This window comes from Lepidochelys kempii, chromosome 6 (assembly GCF_965140285.1).
Source record: "Lepidochelys kempii isolate rLepKem1 chromosome 6, rLepKem1.hap1, whole genome shotgun sequence".
NCBI classification, from domain to species: Eukaryota; Metazoa; Chordata; order Testudines; family Cheloniidae; genus Lepidochelys; species Lepidochelys kempii.
In genome coordinates, this window is record NC_136385.1 from 59364821 (window position 1) to 59383290 (window position 18470).

Sequence of the window (18470 nt, forward strand, 5' to 3'; positions counted from 1 at the left end):
TCCTCAAATAAAGCGTGTTTTATACGTATGCAAACAGTCAAAGCTGTGGGACTTTCAAAACTTAAAATCACCCATAATCTTAATGCTGTAGCCCTTGATCTCACATCCTTCTGCCCCACAATGTTTGTCATCATTCTTTCTTATGTCTCATCTCTAGGGACAGCTTTTCAATAGAGCTTGGTTTCCATTTAGAACCTAAAAGATGGCCATAGTTTCACAAGTTCTCAGCACACAGAAATGCCTACTGAGGCACTTAGGGTCAGATTTTCAATAGAGCTCAATACCTATCATGCTGAACTCTTAAAAATGTGGCCATTTATTTTTTGTGACAAAATGAGAGCTAACCTCTTTTGAATATATGCCCCAGTGATGGGCAGGTTATAACTACATGTTCGTATCTGAGAGGACTCTTAAACTGTTGGACCCAGATCCTCAAAAGTATTTAGTTGGGTGCCTAAATACCTTGAGGACCTGGGCCTAAGATCAAAGACATTGTCCTTTATTTGCGTGTGATTCACAATGCACACTTTTACAGCAGTAAAATAATAACTTAGCCCCAAACAAACTAGTCTCACACTTTTATCAACATGAAAATTCACCAACCCTCCCTAAATTTTTGCAATTAGACTTACCAAAAGTGTAGTTCAGCATGAATCCAGGAAACACCCAAGAAACATCGCTGTGAAATTCTACCAGCACAAAGTTCTCAGAGGAGGTAAAGTCTGCAATCTGCATTGTCCCACAGTATGGGCCCACAGCTGGAGATGTGGGTCGGCTCCCATCATGAATAAGCAAATAGTCGTACTTACATTCATCAATGTCCTCCAGCTCAAAGGAGATCATTTTTAGAGAGATCTATAGAAAATACAACAAGAACACTTTGCTTGTATCCCTTTCCCTTGCCCGTTATCTTGTCTATTTAGATTGTAATTTTGGGGGCGCCTGGACTGTTTGTACGGTGCCCTAGGAGACTGGTCCTGATCTTTTCTTTTTACATTCCAGTAACACTTAAGCGACAGCCAAGGAGTACTTGTGGCACCTTAGAGACTAACCAATTTATAAATTGGTTAGTCTCTAAGGTGCCACAAGTACTCCTTTTCTTTTTGCGAATACAGACTAACATGGCTGCTACTCTGAAACTGGAATGTAAGTTATTATATTATAAAATTGTTTGAACTCAAAAAACATTTGGTTTGGAGGGTGGATCATTTGGGTAATCTCCTGTCTTGTGGCAGGATTAATTTCACTCTCTTTGGCAGTAAGGCATCAGATACAATTTTGAATATCTCTCGGAGCAAATATTCAAAATACCAGTGTAGCATTTCAGCTTCTTGGCTCTCACCTAGGCTATGTCTACAGTACGAGCTAGGGGTACGATTCCCCTGCTCCCATACACATACTTTCACTTGCTATCAGCGAGTGTGAGTATAAATAGCAGTACCACAGGGGCAGCGGAGGTAGAGGCAAGGCTTAACTGTTCCAAATATGCACCCCTCCCCACCAAAACCAGTGAGTATGTACTCGGCATGGCTAAGCCAAGCCTCCACCACGCTATCTGTGCTACTGAAGCTACACTGCTCTTCATGTTCCCACTAGCTCAATGAGAGCTATTGCAAGTGTGTGTGTATGGGAGCAGGAGGAATCACATCGGTAGCTCATAGTGTAGACGTAACCCTAGAGATTATTTTGAGCTAAACCTACCACTTCTGAGGCAACATCACCATCAATTCACATTCAAGGCTAAAATGGTTTTCTTTAACTATAACACAACGCCTATGGTACCTACTGAAGTCTTTATTGTGAGGGCTTAGGTTGGATTTACATAGTGCATAGGGGTGAATTTCATTCTTTGAGTAGCTGATGTTGCTTCTTCGGATGTGCTACAACAACTGGTATTCTGCACTGCAAAGAGAAGCAATCAGACGGCATTGCTGGAGCCAGCAGAATAACCCTTCAACACCTCACCTTGCGATCTGCTGGAGCACTGATGATCCAGAAGCAGTCCTGGTTTTTGGGGTACCTGTTGGGGTAGTCTGGGGAGGTGATCACCCCACTTGTGCCCATCAAAGTGCTTCCACATTTCACTAAGAAGAAAAGAAACCACACAGATAATGTTGAAGAGCTTATTAACAGCTTGTGAGCAGGAAGAAAGAATCCAAAGGGACATCAATATGGGCCTATTCTAGAGCCAAGAGAAAATGTCTCCCACTCAAACATCTTGTTTCTATGGCCAGCATCCGTGCTTCCATTTGTATTGACAGAGCTTAGAGCATAGTGTTGGTTCTCCTTTGGAGAAGAGGGGGAAACTTCAACTTAATGCTGCATAAAGGTGTGAACTTAAATAACTTTAATGTAGAAAAGGGAGGGTTTTCCCCTCACCAACCTCCCCTGGCACATTCCCAAGCCCATCCCCACTTTTTTCCAATTTTAGTTTCTTCAACCAGCAGGGAGCAGATTTGCAAACATGACACATTTCTACTTATAGAGCACCCTCCCCATTCAAGCACTGGCTGAATTCCTGGTGATTCTGAGACCAGGCTTGTGGTAGATAGACAGTAATTTGTTCTAGTAAACTAGTCCCAAAAAATGTGGCTGAAATAATTTCTTATATATTTGTATAGCCAGTAAAAAGGAAATGAGCTTTCAGGAGCACTTATTTGATATAGAGAGTTAATAATTTTCTACGCAGTGGCTGTGCAGCTCCAACTGAAAGAAAGTAGCTAAAGAGTCAGATCCTGGGTAAAATTTGCTTTTAAAAATTGTACTTAGTGTCATAATTCTACAGCAAGGGGGAGTGACAAAAATAGGAGGGAAGTGGGAGGGAACAAACTGCTGGCTACAGCAGTAATTAAAATAAGTTTTTTCCTTCTGTGAAAAGTCAAACAGTGAGATGTCCTCCATTTTTTCCCCATAAAAACCAAAGGGAAGAAGGAGGATCCTGGGAACTACAGGCCAGTCAGCCTCACTTCAGTCCCTGGAAAAATCATGGAGCAGGTCCTCAAAGAATCAATCCTGAAGCACTTGCATGAGAGGAAAGTGATCAGGAACAGCCAGCATGGATTCACCAAGGGAAGGTCATGCCTGACTAATCTAATCGCCTTTTATGATGAGATTACTGGTTCTGTGGATGAAGGGAAAGCAGTGGATGTATTGTTTCTTGACTTTAGCAAAGCTTTTGACACGGTCTCCCACAGTATTCTTGTCAGCAAGTTAAGGAAGTATGGGCTGATGAATGCACTATAAGGTGGGTAGAAAGCTGGCTAGATTGTCGGGCTCAACGGGTAGTGATCAATGGCTCCATATCTAGTTGGCAGCCGGTATCAAGTGGAGTGCCCCAAGGGTCGGTCCTGGGACCGGTTTTGTTCAATATCTTCATAAATGATCTGGAGGATGGTGTGGATTGCACTCTCAGCAAATTTGCGGATGATACTAAACTGGGAGGAGTGGTAGATACGCTGGAGGGGAGGGATAGGATACAGAAGGACCTAGACAAATTGGAGGATTGGGCCAAAAGAAATCTGATGAGGTTCAATAAGGATAAGTGCAGGGTCCTGCACTTAGGACGGAAGAACCCAATGCACAGCTACAGACTAGGGACCGAATGGCTAGGCAGCAGTTCTGCGGAAAAGGACCTAGGGGTGACAGTGGACGAGAAGCTGGATATGAGTCAGCAGTGTGCCCTTGTTGCCAAGAAGGCCAATGGCATTTTGGGATGTATAAGTAGGGGCATAGCGAGCAGATCGAGGGACGTGATTGTTCCCCTCTATTCGACATTGGTGAGGCCTCATCTGGAGTACTGTGTCCAGTTTTGGGCCCCACACTTCAAGAAGGATGTGGATAAATTGGAGAGAGTCCAGCGAAGGGCAACAAAAATGATTAGGGGACTGGAACACATGAGTTATGAGGAGAGGCTGAGGGAGCTGGGATTGTTTAGCCTGCAGAAGAGAAGAATGAGGGGGGATTTGATAGCTGCTTTCAACTACCTGAAAGGGGGTTCCAAAGAGGATGGCTCTAGACTGTTCTCAATTGTAGCAGATGACAGAACGAGGAGTAATGGTCTCAAGTTGCAGTGGGGGAGGTTTAGATTGGATATTAGGAAAAACTTTTTCACTAAGAGGGTGGTGAAACACTGGAATGCGTTACCTAGGGAGGTGGTAGAATCTCCTTCCTTAGAGGTTTTTAAGGTCAGGCTTGACAAAGCCCTGGCTGGGATGATTTGACTGGGAGTTGGTCCTGCTTTGAGCAGGGGGTTGGACTAGATGACCTTCTGGGGTCCCTACCAACCCTGATATTCTATGATTCTATGAAGTTACATTTTGGAGTTGAAGTAATAATAAACAGTAATGATCTGACTTGTATTGGTGCCTTTCCTTCGATAGCACTTCACTAATGACAGAGAAACTATAGCCACCAAGTAGTTTATTCCCCCATTGCTCCCCCCCAAAATACAGTAACCTCTCAAGTAAAGCTCCTAAACACACAAACTTTGAAATCAGGAAGTGAAAAATTACCAGTGCCAATGGAAAGTACAGAAAAAGTTTAAGTAGGCAGTCTGTAATTACTTCCTCTGAAACTTTCCAAGACACTGGCGTTAGTATCCTGTCTGAGGTAAAGTACCATGGGACCTTCAATAACCACTAAGTGGCCAGGACCTTGGTTTTACATCTTATTGGAAAGAATTCTCTACAGTTCCCTCTGGCATCACACTGTATCATTGGTTCAGCATTGACTAGGGGTCAGATGGCCACCTACTGAAGCACCAAAATCACTTTCTGCTGCATCTGGATGTTTCTTGGGGGGTGTCCCCTGTCCAAATACTAACAGGACCCTATTCTGCTTAGTTTGTATGGTAAGCCCAGACCTCACAAGGGGGTAAGTCCACAGATAAGATGACTTGCACCAACCTAGAAAATGATAGGCCTGAAACCTGTAGACCCAAGCCATCCCCTTCCCCCCCTGCCCAAATTGTTAAAAATACCTTCTTTGGGGCCCCTACTTTCTACCTTGTCATTCATGAGATATAAAATTGCATAGATATCCAGATGGCTAGTGGAGTGTTCTGCAGCCACTTTTCACTCTGTGGCTAGCAGCTCCTACGGCTCACTTACTTTAAACAAGTAGCTGTAAAGACCTCAACTAGCCCAACAAGGCTTCCTCGGCCTCCAGAAGAATAGTGGGACCTGAGAGCTGTTGGTGTTAGGGCCAGGTAGGGTCCTATTTTTCATTTTTTTTTTCTTCATTCCCAGCTCCACAAGCTGCTGGTTTGAACAGTTCTTATGGATGGTGGAAGGGAAAACATAGGGAAAAAAAAGGGTTTACCACCAACAATTCAAGTATAGAAAGACACATTTTGCAAAATTCCACAAAATGTTCAGTTTTGCACATGAATATTTGCTAAGCAAAAATTAGAAATGTCATCAAGTTCTGTAAATGAGGCACTGTCCGCACCCTGGCTATAGGAGGCTTGGAAACCTGTTGCTGCAGTAGTCTCATCGCTCACAAACTCCAGAAGCATCACGTTTCTAGAAGCCACCAATGATGGTAAGGACCCCATCCCACACAACTTGTCCAGTAAGACACTGGAATTCCTGCTGCTTCCATCATAAATTCTGATGTAGTCAGAGGTACAGTCTGGGGAAGGCTGAAGATCAAAAGCATCAAACTGAAGGAAAACCTGAAGAGGAACAAGAAAATTAAACACTTCAAATCCGCCCTGACTCCTCTTTTCCATCCTCATTTGACCCTGACCTACATCCCAGATCAGTGTGTGAATTTCAGTGTGAATCTGTTTGTCAAAGAGGATCTTGGCTGAAATCCTGAGCTCCTTATACTGTCCTCCCTTCTCAAGAGAGCTCTCCTCTTTTCCTTTCCCGTCATCAGGAGACTTACCTCCATTTCCCCCCCACACACCCACTTCTTACCCTTTCTTTACCACCCTCCTCTCTTCAGTTGTGCCTCTTCCATCTCTCTAGTCCCCCTCATGCACCTACCTTCAGTAATGACGCCACCACAGAGACCCTTCTGCTCCTTGCCTACCTTTCATTTGCTGCCAGCCTGCTCTCCCCAGCTCTTCACCTTGCCAGTGCTGCTTCAGTCCCCACTCTCATGTCCCCAGCCACTTCTCTACGCTACATGCCCATGAAGCTTCCTGGTTTGACAAGAACAGCAGGACCAGGTATAGAAAAAGAGAGAGTGAGGGACTGGACTCGCATGAGAGTCCCATCCAGATTCCACCTCCCAGCAGCCAGAGAGATTCCCCTCTCCCTGCACAGTTCCCCACAGTGGCCACAGGAAAACCCTGGAAAGCAGTAAATCTTCGCACCTAGACCCTGATTCAGAGCTCATTTACACTGGTGTAAATCAGAGTAACTCCACTGACGTATATGAGAGCAGAATCAGACCCCCAAAGGGTTATGTTATTAACTAGTGCATTGGAAAGTGATATATTATCTCATAGATTTTAAGGTCAGAATGGACCATTAGATCATCTAGTTTGACCACCAGTATATCAAAGGCCATTAAGGTTCACCCAGTTACTCAGGCACTGAGCCCAATAACTTGTGTTTGGCTAAAGCATGTCTTCCAGAAAGGCATCCTGTCTTGATATAAAAACATCAAGAGATGGTTTCCCTTGTAGTTTGTCCCAATGGTTAATCACCGGCACAGTTAAATAATATTTAATATATACTACTATTAAAATTATGACATACAATAGCAATCTGACAAATAATGCCATGTATTAACACCTATTCAAACCTCCTTTTTCCTAACAAAAATCACCTGATGCTGTGGGATGCGAATGAGCCATAGACAGTTGCTGTTGTCTGGATATGAGGATGGGTAATTGACAGACGAGAAGGTGTCATTAGGTTTATGCAGCACATTGCTACAGCAATCTGAAGAACAAAAGAAAACAGCTGTAAAGAAAATGAAAGATGCAGAGAAATCCTCTTCAAGGGAAAATCTAGTCACAGCTATCTCCATCCATTAACGGCTGCCAGATTTATAAAAGAGAAATTAATTGTCATGTTTACAAATGTGTCCATGCTCATCTATTAAAAGCATTAAATAACTAAGCAAAATAATGGGGCTAGTAAAATAAGCTTGAAGGAAATTAGCTGTCATAAAGGTTCTTAATTAAGATTACAGTACATAATATTTGGAGCACTTACTGCAGCTATAGAGCTTGTTGATTTTAGCCACGTCAAGATTACTCAGTCCCTCTCTTTGTCCGATGGGTACAGAAGGATCAGGAATCGGTACAATAGTTGCTTTCCCAGAGGTTTTAGAGAAGTCAAATCTGCAGAAGCAGGGGAAATCATGTGTCTCAGTCAAATCCCCCTTTAAGTGATGTATTATTGTGGAAAATATTCCAAATGCAAGTAACATTTGCCTAAGATTCTGAAGAGATTAAATAACTAGGAAAGGGCAAGCAAAAAGCTTTCACAGATATCTCAGGAAGAACACAGAGGCAACAGCTTTGTGTCAAGCAACACTGAAATGAGAAACAAGGGGAGAATGTATTGTTTGTGAGATGACTCCTTCCAAACCTTTCATTACAGAGTGAACTCTGTGTCCCAACCAGAATGCTCTGAAGAGCAAGGTTGCTGTCTGAGCTCCTGATTCTTTGAATATTTGAAACTGCTACTTGCGGTCTCTTGCCTCCAGCTAGACAAGATTTATTTATCTTAATTACTGGTTTGCTCTGGGAAAATGCTCAGAAATTTGCTGCCCATTAGTGCAAATGTGGGGCAAGGTGGCTGCCACAGGCTTCTGTGTTAAGGGCTAAATTGTAGAATTAAGCCATGAGCCAAGATAATACACAATTTTCACAAAGTACTACACAACATCCTGAGGATAAGAGGAATCCTCCTTGTCTTTCTAAGTACTGTTGCATAAGTGAATTAGTGATCTCTTTAATAGCCCAGCCCCGAGAACACTGGACAGACTTGGTAGTGCCAGACCTGGAGTTATAGCATATAAGGCCTCTACTATAAGGTGTCACAGTTCAGGGCAATAGCACCAGACATTCCAAATCCACAAAAAACCCACAGAAATTGGGCTTGTTTTTGGCTTAATTGGCTTGTGAGTTGCTTGTTGGCTAGTTTTCAGCTTGTAGCTTCTTTGGCTTGTTGCTTCTTTTTTTTGATCGGTCCCCGGCAAGGGGGGGCAAGCAGGGGAAAGGGGCAAGCAGGGGAGAGAGTCGGGGTGCACAGCAGGCCCACCACAGTCCCAGACAGCACGCCACGGGGATCTAATCACAACGAGTGTTGGGGTTTCTAGGGATATGCTTGTTTTGAAATAGGATTAGCTTGATTTTTGACTTATTGTGAAAGTCAGGGTGCTTATTTACCGTGTGAAAGTTGGCAACGGTAAACAGTATCTGTATTCCCCCTCAGTGGTCCACCAAGGGCATCCACTCTTAGGCTTCCTGCTCCACAGCCGTTGTCTTCCCTTCTATCTCCCTTCTGACTAGGGTATTTCCAGCCTGCACAATTCCCTGTCCTGTGTATTTCCCAACACAGACTGGTTGCCTAATGACATCTGCTTGCTTTCTCTTCAGCGGCAGATAAGAGCTAACAATTGCTATAGTTATAAGGAACCACACAGTACTTCCTAGGCAAGCCTGCTTTAATCTTATGGTAAAAAGCACTACAGAAAAAAACATTAAAAACAATAAAAGAACCTACATGAATATGAATAAGTTTACCAGAGTTCATTCTAATACAGATTCTGGCAGGAGCAGACCTTCCTTCTCTAACTCAAGGGACTCCTTGTGGTTACCAGTTCATCACAGCTTCAGCTCAGAAGAAGCAAACAGTCATAGGTGGCCTCAGTAGGCCTCGTCCTTCCAACCCTACCCTTGGGACTGGGGCCCTCTGGGAACCAGAAATGGTGATTGTTGGTTGGATCATGAAGCAGGCTGAGTCAGTCTAAACCCAGGCTAAAAGTCCTTTCTTTGTCTGTTGGAGGCTGGAGAATCCAGTTTGAACCAGTGTGTATAAATAAACCTCTCCAGGGAGTAGCTTCACAGGTTGGTTTTGGAGGGGAAAATTTGCATCCCCTAAACCCCAGCTATTTCCTAAGAAATCCACTTCACGTGCATTGTGCCAAAAAGTCCTTTGAAGTTCCACAAAATCCCATGATTGTCCATAAAGACTTGCATTTTTACATGAAATTGTCAGTCTGTCACATAAGGTACAAATGCAGTGAGAAGAAATGTTACTCCACTGTCTCTCTCTTCCAACCCTATCCCTCTTTACCTTTGTCAGGGCTAAATCAGACAGTAGGTATAGATTCTCTTAGTCATGAGTGTTCCTGCATTTCTAAGGCTATGTCTACACTTCAGGCTGGAGGTACAAACTCCAGCTTGAGGAGACGTATCCCATGTGATCAAGCTAGTGCACTAAAATTAGTGTAGTTGCGGCAGCGGAAGAGCTAGCCACCCAAGTACGTGTCTGGAGTCTCAGACAGGATTGTGCTCAGGGCAGATAGCCACTCTTGTAGCACATGTTGCCATGGCTATATTTCTTTTTTAGTACGCTAGCTCGATTGGAGCTAGCGCAGGTACATCTCCTCAAGCTGGAATTTACACCTTCAGCTCAGGGTATAGACATACTTCAGTGAATGGCAATAGCCATGCCCTAGAAAGAGTAATTCTGTCTCCTAAATTTGAATAGGAGATTAGAGCCCTGCTTGCATCTATGAAAGGAAACCCAGACTCCAACTTACGTGCCATAGTGCATCACTGAGGAATAGTCGTAGGGAAGGCCCAGGTTATTGGAATTCACTTTCCCAAAGTTCCCCTGTTCCCCTGTAAGGTATGAGAGCAACATTTCAACCACCAAAACAGGATCAAGACCTGAAAAAAAATTATTAAAGTGATACTGCACTTCCCACAGAGCTGTTAGAATACTTAAAATATACTTATTCCCATTTGAGATTATCCTGAGCATGGGCCTGACACAAAGCCCACCTAAGCCCATATGAGTCTTTCCATCAGCTTCAGAGGGTTTTGGCTCCTGTCCTAAAAGCCAAGTAAGGACTTCAGAATTTGATCCACATGAACTATGGACCCAATTCCACCCTGTGATGGGGATGCATTTGTCTGTCTGTTGTAGGAGTTTCGAAGGTATGCTTCACTGGCGTCTGAACATCAGTGACTTCAACAGGAACTGCACCTGTGCATCCAAGAGCAGAGTTTGTCCCCATACTTGTATCTATGATCTGAGAAGAAAACATGGCTGACTAGCTAGGCTGAGCACTGGGCAGATGTGTGTGGGGATGGCCGAGGTGCCACTCTACAAAACCTTGACCTTCCTCCTTGTGCAGCAGCAATGCACTTGGCTATTGCCAAAGGAGCCTTTTAACTGCAGAAGAAGGGAGAGGGTTTGCCCTGGGGTTGCACCAAAGTATACCTTAAGGGCCAAATGCTGAGATCTTTATTCAGCTTTTGCTCAGTCCTTACTCAGGCAAATTCCCATTGACTTCACTCCCAACCTGCCCATAGCCTATAGTCAACATAACGGCACAGGATAGGATCCTAGTGTAAATGTTCCTTCTATCTAAGATACTTATTACCCCCCACCTCCCTCGCTCATTACTGTAATATCTGAGACCTTCACAATCTGTAATGTATTTATCCTTACCATAGCCCTGGGAGGTAGGAAAGTACTCTTATTCCCATTTTACACATGAGGAATTAAGGCATAGAAAGACTAAGTGACTTGACAAGGTCACACAGGAAGTCTGAGGCAGAGCAGGGAGGTCTCCTAAATCCTAGGCTTAGTACCATAACCACTGGGCCATCCTTCCTTTCTCCTTCACCCTTTGACATGAGTATCTCTGTTATTGTTACTAGTGGCTGGCAAAGCAGGAACCATTTGGACAAGTCCCCTACATTGGATGCTGATCAGAAATTCATCCTAGCTATCTGAGTCTCTTGAGTCTGAGTCTGCAAAGCTGGGCCAAATTGCTTGTAGGAAAAAACAATCTCCTCATTTAGCACTTTCACTCCCGGTCCAATCCAGGACTATGAAATGGGGGAGGGAGGAATCCAAAAATTAACAACAGATGAAGGAGAAAAAGGTAACTGAACTTTTTCATAGCTCAAAAAACTGATTTGAGGTTTAGGGCAAGGTTTGGGTTGGTTCTTATCAGCATTGATTCCACCAGGCCACTGTATAGTTTCATAATAATTTCCATTTACTTTTTTATAGCCAAGAGGAGGGGAGTGAAAAGCTTCTGTAGTTTACTGTGATTTTTTTCCCCCTCTATGCTGTTCTCTTTTATTAACCAACAGATATGAAAGGGCCTCAGCATCAGTGGTTTATATAGAAATGTCAAAACCATGAAAGCAATAAATCGTTTGCCTTTCTCTAGCACCCTCCATCCGTGGATCTCAAAACACCTTTACACACATTAATTAATTCTCTTAATCAAGTCCTCTGTGAGTTAAGTTAGTACAATTCCATTTTACAGTTGGGATAACTGAGGCACAGAATAGCTATGGCCAAAATTTTCTCTTAAATTGTAAAGTTTACCACGTTCCTTCATATGATATTGACTTCAGAGAGCTGCAAGTGTTCAGCACCTTTTAAAAATAAGGACACTTGTTCAGGTGCCTAAATGTGGGTTTCAAAGCCTGACTGCAGGCACCCAAATGTTAATATTTTGTCCTAAGTGACTTGCTCAAGGTCACACAGGCAGTCAGTGGCAGAGCCAGGAATAAAACCCCGATCTTGTCAAGAAAAGATCATCCTTCCTCTCATGATAAACTGCCCTGAGTCGCCCACCAACATTTACGTGAAAAACTAACAAAAAGAAATGGTAAAACAGATTATTTTTAGTTGACTGATGAGGCAAACAAATGTAAACAAGAACATATAATTTGGGAAGTCTTATGGACCGAGGGAAAAGAGTACCTAGGCACCAGCTCACCAAAACATTTAAGCATGTGCTTATCCAGGAACATGCTTAAGTCTGTGTTCAGCAATGCATTTAAGCATGTGATTAAAGCACATGCTGAAGTAATTTGCTGAATTGGGGCCCCAGAACCTAAACACTATAAGCAAGAAGAAAGAGCTAAAACAGAAGTTCTGGCCTAAGAAGCAGAACAGTATCTTGTATTAAAAAAAGACTGAGAAAAATAAGCCAAGTTTCACATATCTAAGTGTACTGCAACAAAACCGCAGGCAATATGTTGTCAAAGCAAAGAAATGGGAAATCTTCCAAGGTGAACTGTGGGGTTAAAAAAAAAAAAAAGAAAGAAAGAAAGAAAAACAAAAAAAGACAGCAATACTGAAACCCTGGGGAAAAATAGGAGGTGGGCGAGCTGGGAAATTGCAAAAGATCTCAGGGCATAATCCTGCACTGTTAAAGTCAATGGGAATTCTTTGACATCCATGGGAAAAGGAGAGGGCCTTCTTCAGAGCTCTTCTTCAGGGAAGGGTATGTGGCTCGAAAGCATCTCTCTCTCATTGTAAGGAGAGTGATCACTTTAGATAAGCTATTACCAGCAGGAGAGTGGGGTGGGGGGAGAGAAAACCTTTTGTAGTGATAATCACCCATTTTTTCATGGTTTGTGTATATAAAAATGTCTTCTGTATTTTCCATAGTATGCATCCGATGAAGTGAGCTGTAGCTCACGAAAGCTTATGTTCAAATAAATTGGTTAGTCTCTAAGGTGCCACAAGTCCTCCTTTTCTTCTTTCTCATCAACAGAAGTTGGTCCAATAAAAGATATTACCTCACCCACCTTGTCTCTCTAATATCCTGGGACAGATATGACTACACCAACACTGCATACTAACGCCTTTTTCGTCATTTTCATGATGCAAAGAAGAGTAAAAAAAAGTAATAACTATAAAGACCTGTGACGCCACCTGCTTTAATCTCTCGCTGTCTCTGGGAAACTCCAGTGCTCACAGAACCCTATGGCATTATATAAATAGCAAATAATTATAATATCTTGCGAGAGACAACCTCTGACATCTAAGCACAAGACAATGCAATTGAAATTTACTCAGGATAATGTGGGAATGGCTGAAAATTCGTGGGCCTGTTTTAGGGCCTAGTGGAGCAAACATGATCATGTCCCACTCACAGGGAAAGGCACATATATTTCAATGTGTCTGAGAAGGAAGAATCAAATAATACATTTGCTGAAGTAATTTGTCACTATTTGGTATTCTGTTCCCCAGTCCCATCCCTTGTTATGTAATGTTTGGTAAACATTTTAAAGATGTAAAGAATTAGAATAAGCACTATTGCTATCACCATCAATACCATACACCATACCTGCCATAATGTATTCCCACATGATCTTAACATAGTTGTCCCGGTCACTCCGAGCCTGTTCATGTAAAAAACCCAGAGCATGGTTCATTTCATGCTGAATTGCTCCTTTACTCATGCAGCCAGTTTTCATCAGGCTCACCTGCTGCATACCTCCAATCTTTCCAAAGTGAGACCAGCAGCTGCAAGGAACATGCAACCAATAACCAAAGATGTCATGTGCAACAAGCTATAGTCCCATAGCTGAAAAGCAACATCATCAACCAAAACTATAAACAAAAAGAGAAAAATTGTATGAGCTCTGGCAACTCACTCTCTTAATCACAGGCTCCTGGAGTTTGCTACCTGCTGGGACTATTTAAATCCAGGTCAAGCAGGAAAGAAAGAAAAAAAACCTGAAGAATATGTTAGGAGATTATCCATGCTTCTAGTCACAATTAGGACTGATGGAACTGACCTCTTCCCAGGTACAACACTTATATAGTTGGTTTCTGTCGTGCGGTTTATAAACTGGACACATGTCAGGGTAGCGAACTCCTGCATGGCTTCAGCAATCCAAGTCCTCTCTGCCACAGCTAGGAAGAAAAGGGGGAATACGTAACAACAGTATTTTGATTATTATGTGGCAGTCCACTCCACTAAATCTCTGCACCTAGTTGTTATTTTCCTATCACAGAAGTCAAATTAGATAAGAGTGTGGAGGGTTAAGGGATCTTCAAAGTGATTACGGTAGTAATAATAATTATACTTATCCCTTATGTACATTGCCTTGCATGATGGCAATGAAAGGGAGGTAGGTCAGTGTTATTATCTCCATTAGACAGATGGAGAAACTAAAACAGAGAGGTTAAGGCCAAAACCGTCTGGCTGGGGCTGTAAAGTTAGACAACTGACTATATATAGGCACCTAATAAAAGCAGCTTGTTTATCACAGATACTGAACACCCCAGCTCCCACTGAAGTCACATGAAGCAGCAGGTGTTCAGCACTCCTGAAAATCAGAGCATCTTTATTCAGTGTCTAAATATGCCTTTAAGTGCTTGACTATATTTGAAACTTTTGGCTTAGGTCATCCCCCTCAATTACAGCCCACTTTTCAAAATTTGTCCCACAACAATGTTGTGCCTCAGTTTCCCCATCTGTAACATTACAGTAAATAATCCTTACCTAGCCATAGGGATGTTATAAAACTGAATTAATTACTGGGCACAGTCATGCCTCTGCATCAGTGTACCCTAATGCCCCTTGCCTCAAGAGGGAGTTCTGCAGGTCCAGGGATATGCAAGTAAGAAAGGGATGAGGAATGAGTGGGACCATTGTAGGGATAGGTGGACCCACATTGTCCACCTTCTCCCTCCCCCCAAATGGCACCACAGTGATTCCCAAGAAGAGTTAACCCAGACCCAGGCTGTGTTAAATGTCCATGCCTTTTCCCCTGAAAGTGAGAATAACTCTTTAAGAAGGGTCATAAATTCATAGACCTCACTAAGGTCAGAAGGGACCATTATGATCATCTAGTCTGACCTCCTGCACAACGCAGGCCACAGAATCTCACCCACCCACTCCTGCAATGAACCTCTCACCTATGTCTGAGCTATTGAAGTCCTCAAATCATGGTTAAAGCCTTCAAGGAGCAGAGAATCCTCCAGGAAGTGACCCGTGCCCCATGCTACAGAGGAAGGCGAAAAACCTCAAGGGCCTCTTCCAATCTGCCCTGGAGGAAAATTCCTTCCTGACCCCAAAGTGCTGCTCCAAAAGAATCAAGGGGTGTAAGGGGCACAGAGCTCATACAAAGACAGAGCTTCTGTAAAGATCTTCCAGGTTAAGACACCTGTTCTGCAGCCTGTTCCACAAATCCACTGACTGACCCCCTGATCCACTGACCCCAGCAAAACAATTAGGAAGAAATCTCTCCAGGGAAATTTGCTTTGTCTTCTCCTCTTCTGCACCATTTCCCATGGGAGGGGACAATCAGGCTTTACTGTTGGTATGGCTCTTTTTGAGATCCTTCCATGAAAACTAGTATGTGAGGACAAAATATTTATTACTAAAAGTAATAATATATGAATACAAATATATGCACTGAAGTAACAGATTAGACACATTATTTGGTCCATAGCTGTTAAATGTCAGTAAATATAGACTAGCATATATGAATCCTTCGGTATTTATGTAACTAAATACTGTCAGTTGGCCACACCTTTAAATATCCATTTTACTAAATTATATACTGTTTTAGCCAAACTGTCCTAGGAACAGCTGATAGGACGGATAATAGTCATAAAGGCTGCCTTGGGTTAAAATCACTTTTGACACATGATACAGAGATACTGTAAAATAATCCTCATAATTTGGTGTTAAAATCCATGCTAATTTCACAGGTACATTTACAAGTGACTTACAAAACTCTGTAGAAACATTAACTGGGACGCTGACTAGCCCATCACGGGACTTGGGCCAGAAGCAGCTGCTGTCACAGTTTATGGCACTGCGTTTCCTTCTCAAGACAATGTCACCCTCATGCAGAATTGTATCACTATCTAGGCAGATAAAGAGAATAAAGAACATACTAGACATGGGAGAGAAGGTGATTTTTCAAAGGCACAAATGGGAATTTGGCAGCCAACTCCCAATGACTTTCATTGTGTGTTAGGCACCTAACTGCCCTTTGTGTCTTAGAAAATATCCCCTTAGTGAGAGGTTATTCCTAAGAATCTACAAAAGAATTAGTAAATGTGTTTGTGTGGAAAATAGGCAGCAGGTTTAAAACAAACAAAAGGAAGTATTTTTTCACACAACGCACAATCAACCTGTGGAACTTCTTGCCAGAGGATGTTGTGAGGGCCAAGACTATAACAGGGTTAAAAAAAAGAACTAGATAGGTTCATGGAGGATAGGTCCATCAATGGCTATTGGCCAGGGTGGACAGGGATGGTGTCCCTAGCTGCTGTTTGCCAAAAGCTGGGAATGGACAACAGGGGATGGATCACTTGATGATTACCTATTCTCTTCATTCCCTCTGAAGCACTTGGCATTGGCCGCTGTCGGAAGACAGGATACTGGGCTAGATGGATCTTTGGTCTGACTCAGTATGGCCGTTCTTAATATAAACCATGACGTGCTGGGACATGTCAGGCCTTCCTGACTTCCAGGGAAGAAAATATGATCACTTATAGGCCACTGCACTCTTTTAATCATGTGAATGACAGCGTATACATTTGCTAAAGGAGCTTTGGGATCCTTCAGCATGGAAGGAGCTTTAGAAATGTAAGGCATTGCTCTCCTTCACTGGGACTTGCAGAGTGAAAGAAGTCTTAACTGGCATCCAGAAAGGTCTGCTAAACTGTCCAAGAGACACTACTGTCTCTAAGGGGATTATTCAGTGTGTGCCCCAATTAGACTCCAGGTTAACTTGTGAAGTATCACATGACATCATAATATGCCCCCCAATTCTGACTTCCAAATCTCCACTGCTATTCCTAACCTGTGTTTCTCATGGAGAATAACTATTGATTAATGCACCAAATACATGTGTAATTTTGTGCGTGCGGACAAAGAAGTGACGATGTCACACAGGAAAGAAGTGAAAGATAAAAAAGGATAGCACAGGTGAATGAGTGACCCCCAAGTGTGGAGAGTGGCTGGAGGAGAAGGTAGACACAAAAGACTAAATTCAGCTTTGGCATAAGCAGACACATCTACCACTGATATTGAAGGGAGCTGAGTTTGCTGACAGCAAGACTGAATCTGGCCCAGTGTCAGACAGCCAGGATTGGGATCACTGATATAAAAATGTTGAAGAGATTCTGCTCTCTTCTTATACTGGTCATATTCATTGGCAAAATAGCACCCCTTGAGGTAATGATTGTTACCCTGTATGATTTCCTTATCATACCAACATAAATCATCAAGTTAATGTGCGTTTCAAAGAGACAATTGGATTTGTTTTCCGGGGCCCACCATTAGGTACTGACACAGGGATTATTTTTGAAGTGATACAAAAAATATGGCCAAAATTTTCAAGCCCGAGTCCCTAAAATTGCACTGAAATTATAGTCGTAGCCTAACCTGCAGAGGTCCTGAGCAACTCCAACTCCCATTGAAGTCGACGGGATCTGCAGGTGTGATTCATCACCTTGGAAAATCTCCATAACCACTTATATTTAGGAACCTAAATATGGATTTAGAAGGCATCCAGGTCTGAAAATTTCAGCCTATGTGCCCTATTCTCCCAGTTGCAGCACTATAAATCAGGAGGTAGCTCTTTTGAAGTGATAGGAGTTATGCTAGTATAAGCCTTGTGTAACAGTGTGGAAAATCAGGCCTGATGTACTTGAAAGTATGGAATAAAAAGGACAACTTTATCCGTAAGAACCCTGAGTATCTATAGAATAGTTAAAATCAAACTCACCCACATCCTTATTTCTTGTGGCTACCTGCAAAAGGAAAGTAAATCTTTTAGTATGCACACATGTCATCAAAATAAAACTGTTATTAGGTAGAATCACAACAAACTCTGTGCTATGCTGAAATATTATAACTTATTTTCAGACAGACAGTTCGATCAGCAGGGATGCAAAATCTAAACTGCCATGGCAGCATGAACACACCTGGACAGGTTTACCTAGTGCAAAGCTATAGAAAAATGCTAAAAGGGCTGACAGTGGAATAAGATTCATCCTCAAATTTCTGAGCAAGTCCTCTGTGTTCTGGAACTCCGTTCCCCAAAGCCCCAGCTAGTTTACTTGATGTTTTTATAAGAAAGCTGCTGCTTTTAATAAGTGGACCAAACTTAGATAATATGATGTATTTTCACAGAATAAACAAGCTGCAGGAATTCCCAGCAGAGTTGCAAGCTTCCATTTCATACTTATTTTCATACTTATATTTAGAAAATAGAGGAAGTGCAGCAATATGAAAGAAAAGCAAATAATCTTTAGATGACTCAAGTTTAACTCTGTGAGGATCCCATGAGCTGCCACAGCATTCCCTCACCCCCAGTGCAGTGTCTGGGAATCTGAGAAGTGAGGGGCAGGGAGTGGGTGGGTTTGCCTTAGGAGAGATGGGCATTTCTCCCTCCCCCATGAAAACACAATTGGAGCCATGCCGTCAGGGAGTTGGGACAGAACCACAGGGAGTCCAGAACCTCTGCACAAATAGCCCAATACCCCAGA

General features: G+C 42.7%; 1 protein-coding gene across 1 annotated transcript; it reads right to left on the reverse strand.

Annotated features, from left to right (window-relative positions):
- Nucleotides 1-582: 582 nt before the first annotated feature.
- LOC140912877 (astacin-like metalloendopeptidase) lies at nt 583-17993 on the reverse strand. Its single transcript, XM_073348097.2, has 11 exons — nt 17907-17993; nt 17708-17732; nt 15699-15836; nt 13754-13871; nt 13300-13478; nt 9733-9814; nt 7173-7300; nt 6781-6896; nt 5449-5674; nt 1966-2084; nt 583-855 (listed from the first exon to the last, which is right to left on the reverse strand). The coding sequence occupies exons 1-11, from the start codon at nt 17973-17975 to the stop codon at nt 583-585; spliced, it is 1473 nt and encodes a 490-aa protein (XP_073204198.2). The 5' UTR covers nt 17976-17993.
- Nucleotides 17994-18470: the final 477 nt, after the last annotated feature.